The sequence below is a fragment of the Dipodomys spectabilis genome, unplaced genomic scaffold, assembly GCF_019054845.1.
Source record: "Dipodomys spectabilis isolate Male_0828 unplaced genomic scaffold, ASM1905484v1 ptg000234l, whole genome shotgun sequence".
Classification (NCBI taxonomy): domain Eukaryota; kingdom Metazoa; phylum Chordata; class Mammalia; order Rodentia; family Heteromyidae; genus Dipodomys; species Dipodomys spectabilis.
Window position 1 is genome coordinate 2,729,317 of NW_024870911.1, and position 25,203 is coordinate 2,754,519.

General features: G+C 35.7%; 1 protein-coding gene across 1 annotated transcript in view; it reads right to left on the reverse strand.

The window, feature by feature from the left end:
* Nav3 (neuron navigator 3) overlaps positions 1–25,203 on the reverse strand; it is a 296,229-nt gene that overhangs the window by 93,237 nt on the left and 177,789 nt on the right. The window contains exon 12 of the mRNA XM_042699113.1: positions 23,096–23,215. Coding sequence (XP_042555047.1) covers positions 23,096–23,215 — 120 coding nt within the window. The remainder of the gene's footprint in view (positions 1–23,095; positions 23,216–25,203) is intronic.

The window sequence follows — 25,203 nt, forward strand, 5'->3', positions numbered from 1 at the left end:
GTTTGTGAAATATTAATGGAAACTACATTAATATATCATAGATTTTGTGCAAAGAGAGTCATCCTTTTCATTTCCTTCTATTTTCTCTAGAAAACTAATGAACTTAAAGTATTCAATTATAGGATATTTAAATAGAAATAAACAACTAAATGAAAAGCTCTTTTTTTTTTTTTTGTAAGAGAAACCCCCAGGTACCTTGGTTAAATATAATAAGAAAAGTTCACTTAAAATGGATTTATGCAGTCAAGCAGTTTTTTCATATTTTAATGACATCTAAGACAAAGCAAAAATACATTTAAAACTATATAACCTGAAATCAGAAGAGCAATAAAATAACGTTATTAAAATTTCATTTGAACACATTACTGGAACAATGCTCATAATAGTTTTGGTAATTTGTCTCAATGCTCACTGTAATGATGCAGTTTTATTACTGAAGTTTGCCAAGTTTAAGAGATTTTTTATTGTGCTAAGCCTAAAATATAACATAGGGCACGTGAATGTATACTTCAAGCCTCTATCATGGCCATTTGTTATCTTTTATATTTTACATGGACTTCACCACCAGTATCTATTCGTTCTTGAAAAGTAGGCAGTCCAGAAGGGTGAAAAGGGACAAGTAAATCAGTAATCCTGCCTACAAGTAAGCATCATTAATATTTAATGATGAATGCCTGACCAGTCATTTCCTTGTTTCCTGGATATATTACACATATGTGCACATGCATACACACACAGGCACACACACATATGCACACACACACATGCTCACACACACACACACACACACACACAAACACACAAATTGTCCTGGTTGAGACTTTCTGGATGATAACTTCTGCACATGGAATTTTCATTCACTTCATAATATAACAACATCTATTATCATTAATAATACAAGTTTTTCTAAATCATTAAACCATATAATCACCACATTCATATTGTTACATATTTTATCATTTGAGTTCTATCAAATTGTTTATAATTTTCTAACTGTTATTAACACTGCAACCACACATGCCTTAATATATAAATTTTATGATAATTTTCTTAGGATAAATGCCAAGAAAAAGAATTTCACTTTCGTAGGATTTGAATACTTGAAATATAGTAGATGTAGCTTCCCAATGAAGAGCACGTTTTTTTATTCTCCTGAAGGACATATAATAGTTCCAATATTAGAAATCTCAGAGAAGTTTAAATAGAATGGTTTCTTCTCTTTTTTTAAAAAGGATGAAAATTTTTAAATTTTTATTTTTTTGTAAAGATGCTGTACAGAGGGGTTACAGTTATATGAGTAAGGCAATGAGTGCATTTCTTGATGAGGATTGTTACCGCCTCCTTTGCTTTTGTTGTTTTTAATGTACTATGTGATTTTTTTGGTTTCTTTTGTATGATCTTCCCCCTAAGGCACTGTATTGATTTTGGTACCCTGCATCTTGTATATACACTTATCTAATTTGTAGAAAGAAAATGTTGAAACAAGGACACAGGATGACTGACTGCAACAATGATACTCACAAGACACTATGTTGGAATGGTTTCTTATAGTAAGTTGAAAAACTAACATTAGTTTCTAATTGTAGTATATCAAGTTACATTTCTCAAACTATGAGACTGAGTGATCTTATGGCAGACCTATGTTCATCCCACAGTTTTCTATGTACTTTCTTGTACTTTACAGTAGAGTTTAAATAATAACTGTTAACTATATTTTCACATATTAAGCATGTTTTCAATACTTTCCATTTAGCTTTCTCCTAGAAAATGAATCTCACTTTCCCTTTCTTTCAGCTCTTATAATCCTTTTCAGAGTAATGTAAAAACTGTTTTTGCTAGTGAATTTCTTGGTGACCATTCACTGATATCTATTCATTTCTATGGCAATACCATGTTGCTATAAATATGTTATTAATTTGGAGAAGATTTTTTAAGGACAGATTACAACCTTAAAATATGTACACATGGGGCTGAGAATGGGGCTTAGTGGTAGAGTACTTGCTTAGCATGTATGAAGCCCTGGGTTTGATTCCTCAGTACCAAATAAACAGAAGCAGGAAGTAGCACTGTTGCTCAAGTGGTAGAGTGCCAGACTTGAGCAAAGAACCTCAGGGACAGTGCCTAGGTCCTGAGTTCAAGCCCCAGGACTGGTACAAGAGCACACACTCACACATATATGTGTGTATGGATATATTATATATATCCATATATATAATATATGGATATATATTATATATATCCATATATTATATATATAATTATTATATATATAATTATTTATATATATAAATTATATATATATATTTATATATATAATATATATATTATATATATATTATATATATATTATATATATTGTTATATATTATATATTATATATTATATATATATTATATATTATATATTATATATATAATATATATATTATATATATAATTATTAACATTTATCAGATACCTCAAAATTATTAAAAAAAACTATGAATTATTCTAAACACTGATGACCATGTATACTTTCATTTATTTACTACTTCATACATTTATAAATAGCCTAGTAAAAGAACTGAGAATATTGAAATCAGTAAAGCATTATAAAGGGATAACTTTGACATTAATTTATGAGCATCATTTTCACTTTTAAGAATTCACTGCTTATTTTGCTGGCAAATGTCCATTTAGTAAGAGGTGTTCTTTTTAATAGTAATCATAGTTATTAAGCCTCAGCTAAATTGTCTCTTCTTTCAAAACCTCTCTTTCCCATTTGAAATATTTTTGGCATTAGTTTCTTATTTCTGAACAATGGAAATGCCCAAATTACTGTAATTTCAAGGTTGAGTGAAAAGAGAAACACTGTATAGAAATAAAAGAACTGATATAAAGCTCACCAACTTAGCTACAAATCCTACTGTGAACAAGGATGAAAACAGAAATCTGTTTTTATTTTATCATGCTAGAGACAGTATGCATTCAAGCAATAAGAACAAAATATTTTTTTATTTTTCACATAGAACTATTACTAATAATGAAGAAATATTTTGCACCAAGATATATAAAATATGTCATAATACACATTGTAGCTACTTCCATTTTAAACATTCAGAATATTGCCATGGTAATGAATATTACTTTAAAAAGCCATCCAAGTGAAGGAATATCTTCAGGACGAGGTGAAAGATAGTTCAGAATTAGACAGATACTTGTCAAAAATTATATCTCCCTGTTTTAGAACACAGATGGTATCAGTAACAATAAGATCTTGCAGCACAGACTGTTTGGCACAATTTCAACATGGCTATTTATATTTTCTAGTAAAACAATGAGATGCTCTCTCCCTATATTGTATGTATAGGAGGAAAGGAAAAATACAAGAAAAAACACTCAGATCATCTTAATTGAGGAAAAGGATTCAACTAAAAGGTTAAGCTGATACCATGATTCTGGATTTTATTGTTTTAATTTTCTGACATTTGACAGGTAGATCCTTGGCACTGATGTTTTCCCTAACTTATGATCAGGTCTAACACATGAGAAGCTGTTCCCCTATTTCTGAATCCTGTTTAGTGACTTCCATTTAAGTTGGGCTTGCTATTAGGAGAGGATTCCTATTCACAGATTACTGTTGTAGTCTCTCATTTTAGGCAAGCACACTAGAGTTGGAGCACACAAAGAAGAAAGCAAACAAGAGGGGACACTGAGTCTGAGCACAGCCAGCAATGAGAATAGAGGATAAATAGGAGCGGAAGAAGCACAGAACCTAAACAGAAGAGACAAGATAAACAATAACGAAACAGTAAGCACAAAAAGACTTTGACAAATGGAGTATCCCTTCTTCTCAAATAGAGGATTTTATATCACTACAGAAGAAACCTATTTCTCTGGATTTAGGAAGAGTCAACTCTCAGAAAGGTTTGCCAGAAAGAAAGATGTAAATACTTGGAGAAAACTAGTTCTTCTTTTAGTAGTTCATGACAAGCCTTATGATGCAGGAAAACAAGGCTTGATTACAGCATAAGGGAAGTTGGTTGAGTAGAATGGGACATATACTATTAGGTGCTGACCTTAATGACTGAATTCTCTCTTTACCAAATACTGAGTCTAATAACCATCCTGTCTTAGCTTCAGGTATGTGAGTTACCAAATGGTCTTTACAGGCCAAAAAATAAATAAAAATATGTGAATCAGAAAATCAATTGTATCACTAGGATTTACATAGGTTTATGTCATTTCCTATAGTTCTGTATGTTTGGTTACTTCTAGAGTTACCACTAACTTGTGTAGCAAGTTTCTTTGTATGCAATGGGTCATCTCAGCCAAGGAATGGCAACATTCGAGGACATTTGTATTATATTGAATATATACACACTTTTCTTGTCATTATTGCCTAAACAATATAGTTGCAGACCGTGTTTGTTGCATTCACATTGTGTTAAGTGCTACAAACATTATAGAGATGATGCAAATTATACAGGATAATGCACATCATCTATATGTGAATACTAAATCATTGAAGTTACCCATGGGCTACATGGTCCTGGAGCCAATCCCTCACAGATAAGAAAAGATGATGACAGTTTGAGGGGATATGGCTTGGAAAGACATTTCAACTGGACTGTAGCTACACATTCAGCTGTACACACATCTGCATCAGTACACTACCTGCTCCTTTTGAGTACTACTAAAACACCTGACAAAGAAAATGCCATGAAGAGTCCCAACTTACATTCAGTCAGTATGCTCAATCAGATCTGTGTTCTCTCCATCTGCATCTCTTCATTCTTATGGCTATCAATCTTGCCATTCCCCAGCAGACTAGGGCTGCAATAATCTCATTGGTATCATTGCGTCTCATCTGACTTCCCAATATATCCTTCAAACTTCCAGAACAAAACTAAGCACAGTGGCTCTTGCCTGCAATCCTAGCTATTTGGGAGACAGAGTTCATGAGACTGTGATTAAAGGCAAGTCCAAGTACAAAAAATGGCTGGGTGTGATGGTACGTACCTGTTACCCCAGATAAAGGAGCAGCACAGTGACTGGGGACAGTAGCATGTGAGTGTCATATTGAACTATGTTAGAAAGCATGAGAAACTGGTGTGTAGCTAGACTGTCCCAGACATAAAGTAAGTCCCTACTTATAAATAACCAATGGAAAAAGTGCTGGAGATTTGGCTTACATGGTAGAATGGCTACCAACAAGTGTGTGACCCTGGGTTCAATCTCCACTTGTGTCAAAATGCCAGAATGAATTCAGAAAATCCTAGTATGGTACAAATAGTCACCCAAGTCTTTTTTCCCCTTTGACCTGGTTTAGCTTCCCATTGCTTCAGTGCATAGGGTCACAAGGAGCTGCTTCAGGAGTCTTCAGCATATGTTGCAATTTCATGAATTTATGTAGGCCTTACGACATTTCTCTATAAACAATTTTTTTCCTGGGTCAGTTTCCATTTTTTAGCTATGTTTTCTCTCCTCTCAAAAACCTCCTTTAAACCCCCATGTATCTGAAATGACCATTCTTCTCATGATGGTAAGCATCCAATTCAAATAGAATCCTCATCATAACACTTCCCTAACCAAACTGATTTTCTTATTTTGCAAAATGTAAAATGTTGTCTTTTCTTCCACTCCATATCTGATTGGTTAAGCACCTTCAAGTCAGATTTTTCTATTCTGTATGCATATAGAAGGCATAAAAAGACAGATGATTTAGTGTGTGTAACAGCAACGCTTAATTTGAATCTGTTTTAATTCACAATCCAGAAAAGCAACAAGATAAACTAGGAACTCTTCCTGAATTTGCTTGCTCCCACAAAAGGAAATCTTAAATTTAGTCTGAGTTATGTAAAATTGTTGCTGAACGGCTCATCCTCACTCTTTATGATGAACTCAGAATTACTTCCATCTCCGCTTTCATATTCCAGGGATGTGCAGGTGCTTACTGGACTGGTGAAGGTTTAAAAAAATACAGTCATCTGGGATTTGACCAATGAAAAAATATTTCAAAAAATACACTTGGCTTGGCGAGATTTTCCAGGGCATTTAACCAAGAAAATAGCTCGTAAGTACTATGTGAAACCCAAGTGAATATCTTGAGCTGTGCTTTGCCACATGGAGAAAAAAAAAGTATCTGTCACCTTCTGGTCCAAAATAGCTTAGAATTTGTCCTAAGATGCAAAGGGAGTATGAGCAAAATGCCTTAGAAAATAGTGAACATTTTCAAAGACCAACGTAAGAGTGAAATGGGGCTTATTTTCCTTTAGAAAAGCATTCCCATAACCAAGTGAGAACTCAGGCTTAGAGATCAGAAATAAAGAGTCACCCTATTCCTGCCACTCCATCTTTCTGCCAGTTTCCACAGGTATCTTTTTTAATATACATTTTTATTGTGTAGATACCTTACAGTGGGGTTACAGTTACATGAGTAAGGTAATGAGTACATTTTCTATTGAGCACTGTTACCCCCTCCTTTGTTTTTCCCTATCATCCCCTTCCCTCTCCACCTCCCCAATTCCTCCCTCCCCCCAAAGTTCATTTTCAACATAGTGTCTTGTGCATCTCATTGTCTATTTGCAATGTAACTGAAAACAACCCTTATAATAAATATAACCTTCCCAATAAACCAAAGAACTCAATGCAAAAGAAGTAGGAAAAGTCTGTGTCCTGATTGGTCTTATACAAATTGGATCCTCCATGCTGTCTACAGCAGCTGCCTAGAGAAGCTTAGCTCAATGAATGAAGAATAAATTCTGTGAGGTAAAAACATTAAGAAAAACAAATGGAAATTTTCTATAGTTACTATGAATATAATTTGGAGTACATGTTATTTTGGGTATAACTAAGCATGAGGATGATTCTCTATAGTCCTTCAAGATTTTTAAATAAAAAGGAGAAACTAAAAACTTGGACAAGAAATGTTGTTATTAGCAGACAAATTATGCCCAGGACCTAACTCTAATATATTGCTTGTAGCCAATACGTGTTTTGATTTAAGGTTTTGGGCAGCTGAACATATAAAGTAATATGGAAATCAATTCCTGAACATCTAATTTTCTACCATTTAAAACTGTCCATATTAAGCAGAGCGTCACACATTACCAAGACAGGGCCAATAATGTACCTTCAAGAAATATTTTATAATCTTGTTCTAAAGCTGTTTAGATTTATAAAAACGAACTTATGGCTATTTATAAAAATGAACTTATCGCTATTACTCATTCAATTGAGTTTTTACCTTTTTATATTCATGAGCACTTCAAACAGAATCTCCATTATTTCACTATGTTAGACATAGTGGTATTTGGAAAGGTGATTGATTTTTAAATATAAACTGCATACCTTGGAATTGTATCTTTTCTTAATATCTTGCTTGAGTTAAAAAAGTTAAAATTTGTAACTGTTTAGCTACATTCACACAATGAGCAAAAATAGTTCTGACATTGTGAAATGCCATCCATCATTCACTTTATTTTAGAGTTTGGGATGAAAGAAGAGATCCTTGGGAAGACTACTATGGGATCTTCAAATCTTTCCGACTTTTATGTTTGTAGTCTGTGAATTTTAGAAATATGAAAGCAACTATTACAGTAGCTTTTAAAATATCACTTCAAAGATAGGTCATAAAGACAGCAGAATGGCGTGTCAACGGTAGCCACATTTGCTATAGAGAAACTTTGAAAATAAATGTGGCGACAATTGTAAGTGTAACCTATAAAAGAAGTGCCCAGAAATCTCTCAGTAAAATAACTCACAATGTATCAAGAAAGCTTTCATTAATGGTACCATGAACATCAGGGAAACAGTCCAGAGAATACATTAGGTATTTTGTATCACTCTACAATATTGGAATAATTTGTGGTAAATAGACACCTATAGGCAATGTGCTCATTGTTAGTAGCAGAATTTATTTTATTTATTTATTAATTTTTTGGGTCCGGGTATGGGGCCTGAACTCTGGGCCTGGGCGCTGTCCCTCAACTCTTCAGCCCAAAGCTAGTGCTCTACCACTTGAGCTACAGCGCCACTTCCGGCTTTTTTGTTCTTTTTGCTTGTGTGGTGCTGAGGAATTGAACCCAGGGCCTCAGGCATGCAAGGCAAGCGCTCTGCCACTGAGCCACCTTCCCAGCCCTAGTAGCAGAATTTAAATCCAAACAACCTTAAAGGTTAGTGACTTGGATACATTTCTTACAACCTTCTAATTTTCCATCTCTAAGTATTATTCCATACACATTAATATGCAGTACTAGGGCCAAAGAAGTATGGTCATAGGTCATTTTCAAGTTTATCTCAATTTAATTAACTTTTTTGGAAGAAGAGGTTGCATGCAAAGCTCAGTATCCATCAGATGATGCAGGCATGGTACAGATACAACGAAAGGATAAACGTAAATAGTAATTCTAATTTTGTAAACTGTGATACAAACGAATTGGTAAAAATAAAGCAAAAGAAGAAATGAAACTCAGATGGTACAGAGAAGAAGAGAAAGAGCTTAAATACAATATTTAATACAATATTTAACTGAATACATACACAGTTAAAGCTGAGAAAAAAGTGGAAGATACCTGTCTGTCTGACACACAGGGCAGGATTGGTGAAATAGTGCAATGAATCTACTGGTACAATGGATTTTTATTCTTTGACAGAAAGAAATTTGAAAAGACAATGACTGAACAAACTTTATGCTTTGACTTGCCATACTTCATTGGTATTATGCCAATGGTTTGTGCTAGAATTTTAGAAACTATTATTTTTAGAAAAAACTATATTAATAGTAATATAGTAATAAAGTAATATAGCCAATGCTATATTACTTTACTACCACTAACATTGCTGTCATATTTAAAAAAAAAACATAAAACTGAGTGTTAAATCCACTTAGGTTATCTCCCACAGGCTAAAACTACCTCTCATTTCTCCCTTGCATTGCAGTAAACTAGATTGTTACTTTGGTACCAGATGCTTTGTGGTTCCTTTCTAATATTCAACTATCTTGCAAATTCTTCTGCTCTCTACAAAGCAGAACACACATATGGACACCAATATAATCTTTAATCCTCCCTGAGGCTGTTGGTTTTCAGCTAGAAGTTTGATTTCTAGAATTAGCTTATACATGTGAAGGTCTGTTACAAAATCGGCTCTCAGAGAAGATTTATGTGTCTTGGCAGCTTAGCAAAGAAATCCTCGATTTCAGTGAGATCAACAGAACCATTTTTAGAAAATCACTGCCAGACCTGAAGCTAATTTTCTCTAATTCTACAACATCTGTAAGCCTCGTATGGAAGTCTAGGTTTTAATAAGCCCTGCAGTCTAACAAATGGATAAGGGATGCTTATAGAAAATAAACACAAAACATCATTTGGCAGGGAAACCGCAAGATAACATAAAAGAGCAGTATGGGCTTACAGGGTTTAGAATGCATATTGTTTTATTGATGGCTTCTAAGGTTTTATAGCCTAATGCAAAAATAGTAAAAAGACTTGTGGTAGTTTTTTTTTCTTTTAATGTTTTGAAAGGATGTCCACTAAAACCACTAGATATGTCACCACAGATGCTGACATATCTCAATGGGAAGAAGTGAAAAATAGCAGAAAGGACAGAATAAGATACAACTGAATCTGGGACACAAGTGGGCTACAGAGATGCTGGCAGTGGAATAGATACAGATTTCCAAGTCTTAAACTAGAGCCAACTTTCAAGGTTTCTTTCACTTATTACTTCAAAGTGAAATGGAATGGTTCATCGGCAACCATTATCCCCTTTATAAACCATGTTCATTTACTATCCGATATCTCTTTGAATGTAATCATTGAAGAGGTTTAAGGTAAAGAACATGAGCATAATATGAACTTTTTGTTCATAATTTCATTGTGACTAAAAAAATACTGGTAGCAATATGTATGTGTATGCCATCAGCCATATTGTTTCGTAAGAACTGAGAATCTGGGTATAATAAATCCTAAAATAAGTTAGTACTCAGAGTGCTTCACATAGTTTGTAATTTAAACTAGCATTATTTTAACATTTTCATATAGCCTACTAAGATATATCCCAGATACTCTTGCTATCAATAAGGTTTTGTTTTTTAAACCACTAGTAAATAAAGATCATATGCTTTAATCGCAGTCTACAATTACAGCCAAGGTAAACAAAACCGGAATCCATGTTTTCTTGTATGGAATACTGATCGTAACAATAGTGTTTTCAAAATGAATCAGGATTAGTCTGAACATTTTTCCAGGCATAATTTTATATAATATCTCATTCTATTGCTACTATTTTGTGAAGAAAGAAACAGGCTTGCAACCAAACTTGAAGTAACTTACTCAATCTCTCCCGACAGTTAAAGGTGGATGAACAAAAAGGCAAATCCGGTTCTTATATTCCTGAGCTTAAGATTTACATAAGGTGGATGAACAAGAAAATAGGCAAATGCAGTTCTTGTATTCCTGAGATTAAGGTTTACATTTCTATATCATCTCAGCTCTTTAGAGATTTCTGTAACTTGGCACTCACTGCTGAGTCATAATACTTAGTACTATTGTCGCAAATCTGCATTTTACTCAACAGTTGAGCTTCTGAACGACTCCTGCAGTTACACATTTTTTTTTCTCCAAAATGTGTTCTTACATGATCTTTTCTTGGATTTATTAAAAATCGTCAATCCTGACCTCCAAAGTGCTTTCTTCCATTTCAAACTGTCTGCCTGACATTTCCTCCTGAATATTCAGCCCACAAACAATATGCCTCCACTGAATCTGTCATTATTTCTCACAAACCGTTCTTCCCATTCGAGCTTCTGATTTTGCTCATCTTATTCAGTTACTTTAGGAGGATAGAGATCAGTGCAATATGTCACTGATATGAATTGTGGTGTTATTCACAAATATTCCAACTATCTTCCTTTTTACATGTCTACCTCATTGACTTTGGCTGTGTGATAAATCTTTTTTGAGGGTTAATGAAATGTAAGCAGCCATGATATGTGTCATATCCTTTAGGGCTCAGTGTCAGTTTCTGCTGATTCTTGCTCTGGCCCCCTATCTCAAGAAGGGTTATCCCAAATAGACAAGCCCCTTCCATCTGGATCCAGGAATGCAACTGCAAGCAGTCGAGCCACAGTTGCAAACTCACAGCAAGGCTATGTGTTGTAAATACACGTTTGTCCTGGTTACTCATTTGCAGGAGATATTTGTTGTTAATGTAAATATAGATTTTTTGGGTATTCATACACTGATACCAAGTCAGTTGCAATATCTTCTATATTTATGCAGGTTTGTTTATAGGGCCCTAATTATATTGACTATTACCCACTTGTTATTACTATTCCTAATCCATGATTTTCTCTAGTTTTGGCATTATCAAGACTTTTCCTTAAGTAATATTTAACCATTTTACCCTTCAAGTACCATAAATGATTCTGAAAAGGGCAGAAAAGGAGATAGGAATAAGAAAAAGCAGAAGTTTCAAACACATAAAAAGAAAAAGTTCTCAGAAAATTTAGCAATCAAAATCTGGCATAGTGGCACATATTTCTAATCTCATTTATCCTGGGGGTTGAAAAGCTTTCAAGTTCTTTAAAAGTAAAATTTTTAAAGAAAGAAATAAAATAAATGGTTCAAATAATAGAATGTTTGCCTAACATTTGAAATAAAACATATTTAGATGCCAGTAGCAGATAAGCCCCCACCCAATAAAATTACATGAATATAATTACATGAATATAAAAGGTCAAGTGAGAAAAGTAATAAGAATTACCAATAGATTTAACATGTACTTTTTTTTGACATTAAGTAAAAGCCATTACTAACTTATTAAGTCAGGATACTGATGGTAGCCATTTATAGTGAATCATGCCTGTAAGGAAGCTAGGTACCCAGGAAGTTGAGATCTGAAGAACACCGTTTGAAGCTGGCCCGGGCAGGGAAGTCCTAGAGATTCTTTCTCTGATTAATCAGAAAAAGAGCTAGCCTGGAAACATGGCTCAAGTAGTATAGTGCTAGCTATAAGTGAAAATGCCAAGCCAAAGTATGAGGTTCTGAGTTCAAGCCCATCTCCCAGGATATTGATTATTATATAAGAACAATTCTAAAAGAGTAATAAGGTAAAAGATTAAATGTACTACATTCAAGATGAATGGGAACTGAAGATTTGTTGGTGGTAAAGAGAAAAATAACAAAAATTGGTTTTGAAACTTTTAGGGCAGAGGTGAGCAGAGGAAGAGAGTGGTACCTTAATGTGATACAGAGTTAGGGGTGACTTTTGTCTTCCCTACTTTGCTTAGAGTAAAAGAGAAACTGCAAGATGGTCATGGGCTCATAGGAATAATCTAGTGGAGATTAAAATAACACAGGGATAATCTAGAAATAATTCAAGCTATAGCACAGAACACTGAGTGGAGACAGCATCTGGTGTACAAGCTGACACAGTAAATACACAGTGTATAGCAGGAAGTATGAGGAGGGAGTTTGCAGAGAGTTAGTTTAGGTAATCGAACATGTACTTAGAGTTCTTCCATTTTCTCAGGAAAATAAGCATACTGAAAAAGGACTGGAGAGTTTAGAAGTTTGAGAAAAAGAAAGAGGTGTAAACTACTTAAATATAATGAAAGAGTTAGTGGCTAGGGAAATGGAGGATACTACTTGTCCACTTGACATTCATAGTCACGATCTTACCACATATCAGTATTAGTGTTTTTTCTCTTTTCACAGTCACATTCAGGGCTTTGTTCTGAGCCACTAAGCTGCCTTATCAGCTGAGTCTGAGTGATTTCTGGGTTGTCTCTAGTCCTGATCAGTCAGATAGGAACATAGCTGAGACTTTAGTAATCAAGTAAGCAAAGGGAGAAAGATAATCAAGTAGAGAAATATCCAAGAAAGGATCTTTAATTTTTATCAATAAATCACAGGAGCTATACCTGAAGAATGAGGAAATAACATGTGTACACATTTCTGACAAATTGGAAAGGGATAATGGAATGTAGGTAGTTGTCAGATGACATTATTCTTGTAATGGTGGAAATACAGGGAATAAACTGGAAAAATAGAGGTAATTTTTAGAGAAAGAACAACAGTCAAACTGGGTGAAGCATCTGAAGTTTTCATTAGCAAGGGTATGACAGTGGCAGGGTGTGTTCAAGGTAGAATACTGGGCAGTTTCAGTTGGAGGAAGAGGTAACACAATCCTGTGAAGCTATGCTATGAGAATACCATTATCATAATGAATTGCATTAAAAGAGCATTAAAAAGTGACCCCAAAATTAGAACTTAAATGTTGAATACTCCAGGAAGTTAGACATCAAGTTCTTAAAATGGCCATAATAAATATGGATAGCTGACAGATAGAGATGGAGATTAGAGACTTTAATACATGTCCATTGATGGGAGGAGAAGGGGATGGCATGAAAACAGATATTTAAAAGTAGCTAGAGTCCTGGCAACAGTGGCTCCCACCTGTAATCCTAGCCCTTGCAATAAACAGGCCAATGCCATAGTTTTAAGAGAGAAATCTGTTAAAATAGATTAAAAAATAAATGCCAGTGTACCAGAGACAACTAAGAAAACGGACAGCTGAGAGGAGTCTCAAGCTGGGAACATGCCCTTTACTCTTCTTGTGTCATAAGGTCTACATGAGTCCTGTTCCCCTCAGGAGCCATGCAGTGCTCAGCAGCCAGGCCCATGAGATGTACTTATGCAGGAAGAAGGATCAAAGCATGATCAAAGTCTCTGCTGCTTTTGACCAGTAAGAATTCTGTGTAGAAGGAAATGTACTCATTACCTTACTCTTGTAACTGTAACCCCTCTGTACAGTATTTTTACAATAAAAACATATAAAAATTAAAGCAAAAAATGAACTCTGTATAGAAAAGAATATATAGATGACTCTGAAAAAAATAAACCTTATCTTCTCCTACTACAGTATAATGCTATTCAGTTCAAAGAGTTTTAGGGGGGTTATAACAATATATGTAATTGAATATTTTACATATTCACTAAACAAGAGTCATAGCCTAGTATGTTTCTCTCAAAAAACAAACAAACAAGCAAAAATGGCATGGAAAGGAGGTTCAGTGGTAGAATGCTTGTCTTGCATGCATGAGGCCTTGGGTTCAATTCCTCAACACCACATAAGCAGAAAAAAGCCGGAAGTGTAGTTGAGGCTCCAGGGGAAGAGTGCTAGCTTGAGCTGAAGAACTGAGGGACAGCATCCAGGCCCAGAGTTCAGGCCCACAACTGACAAAAAACCCAAAAAAACAAAAAACACCAAAATTCTGACTTCTCCATATCCTATGTTACTACTTATCTCTTCATACCTGATAATTTGTTATAGAAATACAATTTCTAAAACACATCAAGGTGCCATTTGTGATTTCTAGACAGAATTTTGAATTTGTGGATAGAATTTTGAATGAGCCTATTTGTTATTATTAGATACATGAGTTCAGCTAAATAAACTCATAAAACAAGCAAGTTTGAGACAATTAGATGGTGTTGATTATACCTGCAGCAATGTCTTAATTTTCATGATTAATTCTGCATTGAAGACCACACATACTATTGAATTCTGCAAAACAGAGCACTGTGATAGGAAAAAAAGAGTACAGGCTTCCGGTAATCACAAATATCAATTTGAACACTATTACCTTACCATGAGAAATTGGTCTGATACCTTTGGAAAACTCCAAAATAGCAACCAATCAAAAATTATGATCTATTCTAGATAGAAACTAAAGTATAAAGGAGAAAAGTACAATGTGAAAGTCATCAATACTGACACCCACTGGGTTAATGACTTGCTGTCATTACAATAACAATGGAAGAAAAATGTTAAGAAAAGAAGCCCTTCAAAGTGTGGTAATTGTGCCTCTAAAGCAGAGAACATTTATGCAGGTGAAATTCAAAAGTGAATTTCAAGGTAAAAATTAGTCAAAAGTTAAAGGCTCATGTTCCACAATTCACACACACACACACACACACACACACACACACACACACACACACACACACAACTTCTGCCAAAAGTGTTCATATGGATCTGTGGGAGGATCACTACAAGGGAAAGATGCCTGTTCTGTTCCTGTGGCTCCCTGTCAAAGGTGACAGAACAGTCATTTGTATTTTTTAAATACTTGTTTTTTGGCCAGGGCGAGGGTTTAAACATAGAGCCTTGAGTTTGGCAGGCAGGTATTCTACCACTTGAGCCACATCTCCAACCTAGCTTTTAGCTGGCTACTCTGAAGACGGAGTCTCATAAACTTTTCTTCAGTAGCTGGCTTTGAATCTCAGTCCTTTGGAGCTTACTCTCCTAAATAGGTAGGATTGCAGGAATGATACACAGATACATCATATGACAGCTCAGAAAGATATTTTTGAGTTAACTAATTATTAAATAACTCATTTCTTAAACTATTTTTAATCTGAAACATGAGATTCAATAATTTCCATATGGGTACATTTTGAGAAACTATTGTCAATGGAATGGATGGGGGAGGAGAGCAGGTTCATAAGGAAATAAAATGTGAACAGAACTCATTTAGCATGATAAATGCATTTATTCTCCATGCTTCAGTTGCCTAATTTGAAAAATGCAGAATAAAATGTCTTCCATTAGGAGCGTAATGCACTTGGCCTAGCCTCTGCTATGCAGTTAAAGAAATAAAAGTCACCTTCCCCTTTTTACTGCCGTAAGCAATAAGAGTAGGTTTTATTCAATCAGGGAATTAATAAGGAACACCAGGCTGCCTGACCCTCTCTCCAGTGTTCATAGACAATGGCTCTACTCAAGATACAAGTACAGTAAAAAGCTCCTCCTACTCTCTAACTAAAGATATTTCCTGCTTATTTGTTTTCTTATTTACAATGAAGTTTTTGTTGTACAAATAACTTCCAACTAATACTTCTTTAAGAACAAAAGAAATGAATTGTGCCTGGGACTGTATAATATACTTTGTGTACATTATTTTATATGTTCTCTGAGTATATGCATGTGTAAGAGAGAGAGAGACAACAGGCAGAGAGACAGAGAGAGAGAGACAGAGAGATAGATATGTTGGGGATTGAATTCAGGACCCTAAATATTCTAAGCAAGCTCTCTACTACTGAAATCCATTTCCCAGCCCAAGTCTCACAGACTCTTTATAATAGTCCAATTAAGGCAGATTTGGGATATGAAGCTTCCATGTCAAACAACAAATGTCAAGCATTAATGCTTGTTTTAGCTGATAAAAAATGTATCTCTCATGAAAATAATGAGTCAATAATAGTCTTTTTAAAAAAACTTCAGAGAGGGGCAGCATCTTCAGGCTTTGTTTTAAAGTATATTTTTTTCAATGTGGGTGACTATGTCCTGATTTTTCCAAAGGCAGCTTCTGGGAGCTAAGATAGAAATGGAAGTCTTTGCATCTGAAAACTTCACACTGTCCTTTCATTTAAAAATAGAACAGATCTCTTTAGGATCCTTGTGCTAGCCCCATCCTCGCACTCAATATCAGACTTGGTGGCGCATCAGCTCTGCAGGTTGTGACAATTTGGGCTAAGGAAACTGTGAAGCTTGCTAACACCAAAGAATGCTCACAGCTGGGGCTTTCAAATACCAGCTTTATTCTACAGACAATGAAGAGTGATGCCTGGACACAGGAGGGTGGTGTGATATATAAGTATTTTCTTGATCTATTTATGGGATTAAGCAGTTAAAACTGTTATAAACTGGCAGGAGAGAGATCCAAATTAATATTTTCCTTATAATTTGATTTTTCCAAATACTGCTGCCCTTTGGCTAAAGTGGCTGAAAGTATTCAGGTGCTTTACTGTGGACCACGTTATCTTCTAGGTGTTTTGTGGAATTGGGGCACTAAGTCTCAGAAGGTTTACCTTCCCATTTCCTCCTTGCTCTTCCATTTTGTCTGTTATCTAGCTTCAGGGCTTCTACAGAGAAACCATGGCTTTTAATTAGCAGGATGGAAAGCATGAGATAGAACTCTCATACCTGTTACTTTACATTCTAATAGGAATCAAGTTTCACAGAGTGGAAGTGCATGAGAATGTTATGGGTTGCACTGTGTACCACCCCAAAATTCATATGCTCAAATTCTAACCCATAATCCTTCATAATGAAACCTTAATAGAAGATAAAGTCTTTACAGAGGTAACAAAGCTAAAGTGAGTGTGGTCTAAACTAAACACAGCTATTTGTGAGTGGGGTCTAACCCATTAAGATTGGTATCCTTACCAAAATAGGAAAAAGAAAAGAAAAATTTGAACCCAGACACACAGAGGTACAACATGAAAATACAGATACAACTCATCCATTCCTGGGCACATGGGCTCTGACTCAATGGCTGAGTATAGTGGCATGTGTCTAACATCTCCAGTGACTCAGGGAAGCACAGTAGGAGGATCACAAACACACACACACAAAACTTGGACTCATTGCAGTGACCAAATATCCTGTGAATCTCAATGATATTTAGAGTTCTGAGGTTCTAAGGCCTGGGTAATGTAAGACAGTTAAGTACAGGTCCCTAGAATTGAGCGCAGCATGGTGTCTGGTTCTCTGCATGTTATGTTATTACATACGGTATGACAGTATTACACGTTAATTCTAACAGACCATTTCCTAAATTCTAGGGAGTGTAGAAGAAGGTGATACACCAGGAAGTTAGGTAGCTCTGAAAATTTGAGAGAAATTCAATGTTCACTCAAAAGCCCGCAATGGTGAGCACAGCAGGCTGGGAACAGAATGGAGAGCAAACAGCTTTGCTTTTTCCCTAATATATATTTTTTTGGAGGTCCGGTCCTGGGGCCTGAACTCTGGGTCTGGGTGCTGTCCCTCAGCTCTTCAGCTCAAGGCTAGCGCTCTACCACTTGAGCCACAGCGCCACTTCCGGCTTTTTTCTTTTTGCTTATGTGGTGCTGAGGAATCGAACCCAGGGCCTCGAGCATGCAAGGCAAGCACTCTACCACTGGGCCACCTTCCCAGCCCCTTTTTCCCTAATATTTTTAACTGAATTCTTTCTACTTACAGAACTGAAAGCAAAAAAGGCACACCATAAGAGTTTGAAACAAAGGCATTATATTTAACTTCCCTGTTTCCATCTCATCCTATTAATATTTTTTGTGCTTGCTTTTAATTTCTATAGAAAACTAGTGAGTTAATAAAGGAAATAACTTATGATACAGAAAGATTGATTCTATAATTAAGCTGCAACAAATCAATGAAATATTACAGAGTACACAGTTTAGTGACAAGCAGAATGAACCTGACTTCTGTGATAAGTTGCCTGCTACCTTAAGAGAAATCACTGACCTTGATTTTTTTTTCCAGTTTGGAATAGGCGTGGGAAAAGTAAAGGTCTCCCACCTCTACAGGTGACACCCTAAATGGTTTCAGCAGCATTTTCTATGTTTTTTTTTTTTTTAATGGCAACAAAATTGTTTGCACATTGCTAACAACTGTAGATTTGGGTACTTGCTCTGAAAAGCATGGACCCAGACTTCTTTTCACATATGAAGAGTAACAACTACTAATAATCTGAGTTGCATGTAAACTCATAATAACCTTTACTGCATTTTCCAAGCCTTTTCATCTGCCATAATTTCAGTCTTTGAATTGTAGTCTCATAGATCAAAATAGTTCACTAGGGAGTTAAATTCAAGTACAGTACTTTCTCTGAGATATATGGTGACATTTTTGAAAGTCATGAGTAAACATGCAAAGATTAGATTTAAAAATAATAAACAGTTACATCCATGCATATGAAATATCTAGAAAAGGAAAACACTTCCATGAGGTACATAAGTAGTAGCCACGGCTGAGTGGAATGGTGGGACAGGAGGAAGATGGGCATGAGGCTCCTACTTGGGCCTGAATGAATGCTATAAAACTGGTTGTGAACCAGGGGCTGGTGGCTCACGCCTGTAATCCTAGCTACTCAGGAGGCTGAGATCTGAGGATTACGGTTCAAAGCCAGCATGGGCAGGAAAACCGTGAGACTCTGATCTCCAATAAACCACCAGAAAACCAGAAGTGGCACTGTAGCTCAAGTGGTAGAGCGCTTGCCTTGAGCTGAAGAGTTCAGGGACAGTGAACAGGCCTAGAGTTCAAGCTCCACGAACAACAAAAACAAACAAACTAGATTATGGCAATGCTGGGAATATGTTGGAAATCAGCTTCGTACTCTTAATGCACGTCACTTTCTTTATAGGAATTAGATTTCAACTGAGCCTTTATTAATCTAATTAGATTTTCCATAATCTCTGCAAGACTTCCATATTATCTTCAAAACTTCTATCAGCATTCAGTGATAATCCTAACAATCTTCTCAATGCCTAGCCAGCACATACGGTTTTCATTCTCAGTGATAATTTAACCTCCACTTTACAAAGAAAGTAAAATGATATCTCCTAAGTATTTCTCCCCAAAACTCCACACTAATGTTGATAATATGCTTTATGTTTCACAGGAAGAACTATCTCTTCCCTCAGCCAACTATCACATTTGCTTGTAACCTTAATCCTTGTTCTAATCCATTTTTCCTTCCTGCCTTCCTTCCTTTACTTCTTTCTTTTCCTTTCTGTATCTATCTCCTTTCCTTTTTTCCCTTCTCCCTCCCTTTCTATTTTCTTTCTTTCCTTCATTACAAACACCATCAACTGAGTGGCTTTTGGATACCATATACTTCCCCCTTCACACCTGGTGGCTAGGATGCCGTAAGTTAAGCAACCTGTATATTGGGTGTCTGCTGAGGTCGTATCTCTCTGGCTGCCATCGTTCTTGTATAACCTCAGACGTGGAAGGGGCTCAGGTGCTCCCTGGGCAGGTGTCTTCATGGCTACCAAATCCATTACTAAGAGTTCTGTTCTCATAATCACCTCCCTAATCCAACTACCAAGGATTATCACAGTGAGAATGAGGTTGCAACTTGTGACATGAGTGATTAGTGTACATATGAAATAGACAGCAGTCCCACAGTCTCTATAGATTTTTCTATCTCCAGCATTACTCCATCTCTCTAGGAATTTACTTTGTATGATTGCTAAAATTCTATTTGTATCCCCAAACAAAATGAGGTAAATCAGCAATGCAATAACCATTTTTCTACCCATGTGTCCACTCCTCTGACCTCTCGCCCTGCCTTAACTGCTACTTTCACGAAGATCACCTCTCTTGCCTCCTTTGCTGCCACCTGTTAAGCTTCCATTTTTCTCTTCATCATTCCACGACTTCATTGAAACACTAAGCGGAAACTAGCTGCCAACGTTCACTTTTCTGTGGCATTTGACATGGTTCTCCACCTCCACATTTCTCCATTCCCCAAAACTCAGCCCTCCTTGGGCCTCAATCTTAGAGCAGTCTTCTCTGTCCCAATTCCTCAAGTGGCTGTACTTCCTCAGTCCATTGTCCACGGTTCATGCCCAGGGTGTGTTTTCACATTCTACACCAGAGATACAGATGTAATATTTTGTATGGCCCATATTAATTCAGAAAGTGATTAAACACAACATAATTAGTTGCTGCCAAAAATATACCTCAGCCAAGCCCGAGGCTATCGCCAGGGATGTTGTGTCTGGAAGACTAACTATAAATCTGTGCGTTCCTGGATTATAAAAAGCTTAAAGAAGTGGTTCCCAGGTTCCTCTACAGTTACAACCATTGGGCAATATCTCTTGCCTGGCTGATATCATTCTACTCTAAATAGGTAGCATTCTCACCTGAGAGATTTTCTATAAATTTTCCAAAATGAAGAAATTGCTACTTGGTTTCATGTTATTTTTGTTTTTCTTTATTATGCATTTATTTATCTTTTTTGTGTGCCACTTACTCAAGGCTAGTACTCTACCCCTTACAGCTTCTTGATGGCTAATTGAAGATAAGAGACTCATGGACTTTCTTGACTAGGCTGATTTGTCCACAATCCTCAGATCTAAGCCTTCTGTCTAGCTATGAAAACAGATGTGTCACTAGCACTACAGGCAAACAGTTTTTACTATTTAGCTATAAGATCTGTTCCAACAAACCACGATTTGACCTAATTTACAGATAGTGCCACCAGGAGAAGATCAGATGATAAAACATAGCTAATAAAGTATATACAAACTTCAAATGATCATCTTTCATGTTTCAATGTACATGTTCTTTGTTAGATTCTAGTGTGCTTGGCATATATTTAGTCATTTCCAGATGGTGCTTCTTGTACATATGAATCTGATCATTATGTACATTATTATTCCGATCAAAAGCTTAGACACCAGAATTTCTGATTCTGTGAGTTTTAGATGGGTCTGAGAACTTGTATTCCTAATATCTCTCAAGTGTTTCTATGAGTTCAGGTACTACACAAGGAGAACCCTTTTTCTGGTAGTACCTAGCTTATTCAATGCTCATTGCTCATTTGTATTTCTTTTTAAAAATATAATTGCATTGTTATCATTAAGTTGTTTTGCAGAGAGGTTACCATTTCATAAGTAAGGTAATGAGTACATTTACTTTTCAGACAATTTTCCCCAGTTTTCCACTTCCAACCCTCCCCACAATTTAGAGTTCATTTTCCACACAGTATATGCTGAATTGCATGGTTGCATTTGTTCACTTTTCCTCCAGCCCTTTCTACACTACCCTTTTCTCTCCAAAAAACGAAAAGAAATCAAACCAATGTTCATATTACTTTGGCTTGAGGTTCCACAGCCAGACCCCAGCCTTACAAGAAGCATAGGATATCCCAGTTATTTCCCAACTAAAGCCTTCTTTGTGCTGATTCCTAGGATCTGCCATCACAGCCTCATTTACCAAAGAAAAGCAGATATCCCGCCGTTCACTGTTTCCACTGTCATGTAACAATGTACAAGTCATCAGTTTCAAAAAGTAGCCTAGCTTTGGGTTTCTCCCTCTGGATGTGCGGCTTCTTGTTTTTCCAATAGCCTATTCCCTTTCCTTTGGAATGTTCTTGCTGTATTTGGGCTCATTCCTGACCTCATTTTATTTGTTTCCCAATTAGTCCATTCTGCAAGCCTAAATAAGTATGTATCTGTAATGAACAGCTAGCCTATATTCATCCATTTGTTCATTCCCAACTCTCGACTTTCCTAACATCTCTGCATGTGATGGATACGATAAGCATTCGGCACTCATAGGCAGACCATGATGGCAGAGAGAAAGTGGCTGATACGAAGTGCATCCTCTAATCTACTCCGGAAACACCTCTTCTATGAATTCATAGTGAGGAAATAGATAATTCCTTGTTTCTCAAAAGAGAATTCTGACTGAAAAAGGAACATAATTAAGAATATACTTTAAAATATTAATGCATAAAGAAAATATTCTCAAATATTGATGGTTTTGATAAAGTAAACAGAATAACTTCCACCAAGTAAAAATTAAATACGTGTAAGTGCACACACACACGCACACACACACACACACACACACACACACACACACACACACATGCACACATGCACATGCACACACACCTTTAAGCAATTTGAGAGACTAGAGTAGAAAATACCATAAAGTAAGAATTTTATATTTTCAACAAAACGGTGAAGAAACACATGGAGTTTATTATATCTGATGGTTTGTATTGTATTTTCATTTTTATATCATTAGCCTCCAGGTAAATTTAAGGGTAATATGAATTAAAAATAGCTTCATTCAAGTAAGAAAAATTATTCTAAGCTTACAAGCTTGTTTTGAGTGATGCCCAGTTTTTTATTAGCTTTTGAATAGTCTCAACTGTATGCCCAGTCCAGCCTTGACTGCAATGTACTTATTTATACTTCCTACCTAGCTAGCATGATGTGCACCTACTACCTTGTACAGCTATTTCTTTTAATTGAGACAGGGTCTCAGGTTTATGACTGATAGTCTTAAATATTATGATCCTCCTAGACTTACTTTCAGGTTAGCTAGGATTACAGGCATGAACCTGGGCTCCGATAATGTAACAGTTTTTTTTTTGCATTGCATATGCAAAATTGTCGTATGAATGAAATCCCTAGTTTAAAAATATTTCAAAAGGCGAATTATATCAAAACCAACAGCCAACTCTTGTTGTTCAGTTCTTTTGGTTATGAAATTTCCGTATGTATTCCTCACCATCACAAAATTACCTGTCTGCATCCACGGTGACATCATGCACGCCTCTCTGAATGACATCCCTAGAAGTTGCAGTGTCTGGTAATCGGTTCAGACTTCTTGTATACAGGTTGAGCCCTCCATCTGTCATGTATCTGAAAACAGATGCCTCATTAATCAACTGAAAATCAAATTACCTCATCAGTATGATTTTCCTCAATAAACAATTTTCTTCAACTGCTCGGGAAATTTTGTGAAGATACTTTCTTTACAAATATTCTTGTGAGGAAGAAGCAAATGTCTTTCAATGTTATTTGGAAATCAACATTCCTTATTGTACCTATCCTACTAAAGAATTTATTATTTCTTTTGCTATCAAAAATTTGAACAAGCTGATAAAAATGTAACTTTTAGTAAATGAGGGCAAGACAATTTAATTTTCTAGGCGTTATGTTTGAAAAAAAAGTGAAGGACATTAGTAAACTTAACAATAGTTTTGTAAGTAAGAATTATGCTATACAATTATCAGATAATAACAAAAATGCACTAAGTTGTTCAACATGATGCCTGAACCTACTATCTTACATGTAAAAATATTATTACCTTCATACTAGAAATGAAGAAAAATAAGTGCTAAAAGATTAAAGTACATGTGGTCACTCAAACCAATCATGAGATCCGAGAAAGAAATCCAGACAGTGAGTTCTCTAAGCCATGCAAGTGGCCACCATACAATGCTGTCTGCTCAGAAGGGCCATGCTGGTCTCTTGTTTGAAAATTCCTCCTCATCAATCAGCCATCACTATAACATGAGTAGTCAATCCTGATAGACACAATCCTGTTAGGTCACATTGCTTCCTTGGGTATTGGAACTCAATCAGGGTGTTCAATCTCTTATCTCAAATGGAATTCGTCTAAGTTTTCCCTCTTAAGAAATTAGGATGAAGAAATAGCTAATCATCTTTCAGGTGTTATGGGATCCAGTTTTGTTTTTTGGTATTTTGTTTTTCCCCCTCAAAGAAAGCTAGTCAGCAAAGTACTTTGCTGATAACACAGTATTTCCTTGAAGTTAGTATTTCCAAGCAATGACACTCCACATACTTTAGAAGAAGAAGAAGTGGAAGTACTTCCTATACATGAATTTCCCATGACCATCTTACAGATATAATGAAACTGATTGTTGAGTACCCCTTAAGTAATGAGGACCCCTTTCCTTTTATCTTTATTGGCATATATTGTATATAGTAGGGGATTTTATTATGACATTTCATGCATGCATATAATTTGTCTTGATCATAATGTTTGCTTCTTTTGTGTGTTAATGGATTCAAAGGAAAAAACACCATCTACCCAGACATCAGTTTACATAGGGCTTGATCCTCATTCTATCCTCATTCTCAGGCTCCAACTACTATAAGATGGAATCAGCTTAATCACTATACTTCATTTCTCAAAATCATTGAAACTGGGAAACATTCTTCTTAAAGAAAAAAAAAATCACTCAATCCCATTGAGTTTTCTTAATGACAACCAACAGTAGCATCATATCAGCATTATGTATTTAAAAAAGGCTTATAATGAAATATGTGATAGGTAAGAGTATACAATCTATAGGAGTATTTACTAAATCATAAAAAATATTAACTTACTATCCTCAGTATCCCCACATTCCCAATCATAGCCTCAAAACTCCTTTAGAGCTATCTACTATCTTGGATTTTGGGCTAATCATTCTTTTTCTCTTCTTTATGGTTTTACCACATGGGTATGCAGACTACAATAAATTGTTTAGCATAACATGATTTTTTTTCCACTTTATAAAAATTGAACACCAAGATAAGCAATCATTTTTGAGATGTATCTTTTACTCAAACTTGCATTTTTATAATTCATCTATCTTAATATGTATCACTGTGTTATTAATTTAGTGTGATACAGCTCCAGTTTACAACTGTATTGTAATTTCTTACTTCACTTGGCCATCATAAACATTTGAGATGGTTGCATTCTTTCCTCTTGTTTAAAATAATACTTCCACCAACATTCATGTACTTGATGCAGTAGGCTTGCAGGCAAGAGTTTACTAGGTTCTGTATTCAAGAGAAAAATCTCTGAGTCATAAAGTCATGACCATATTCAATTT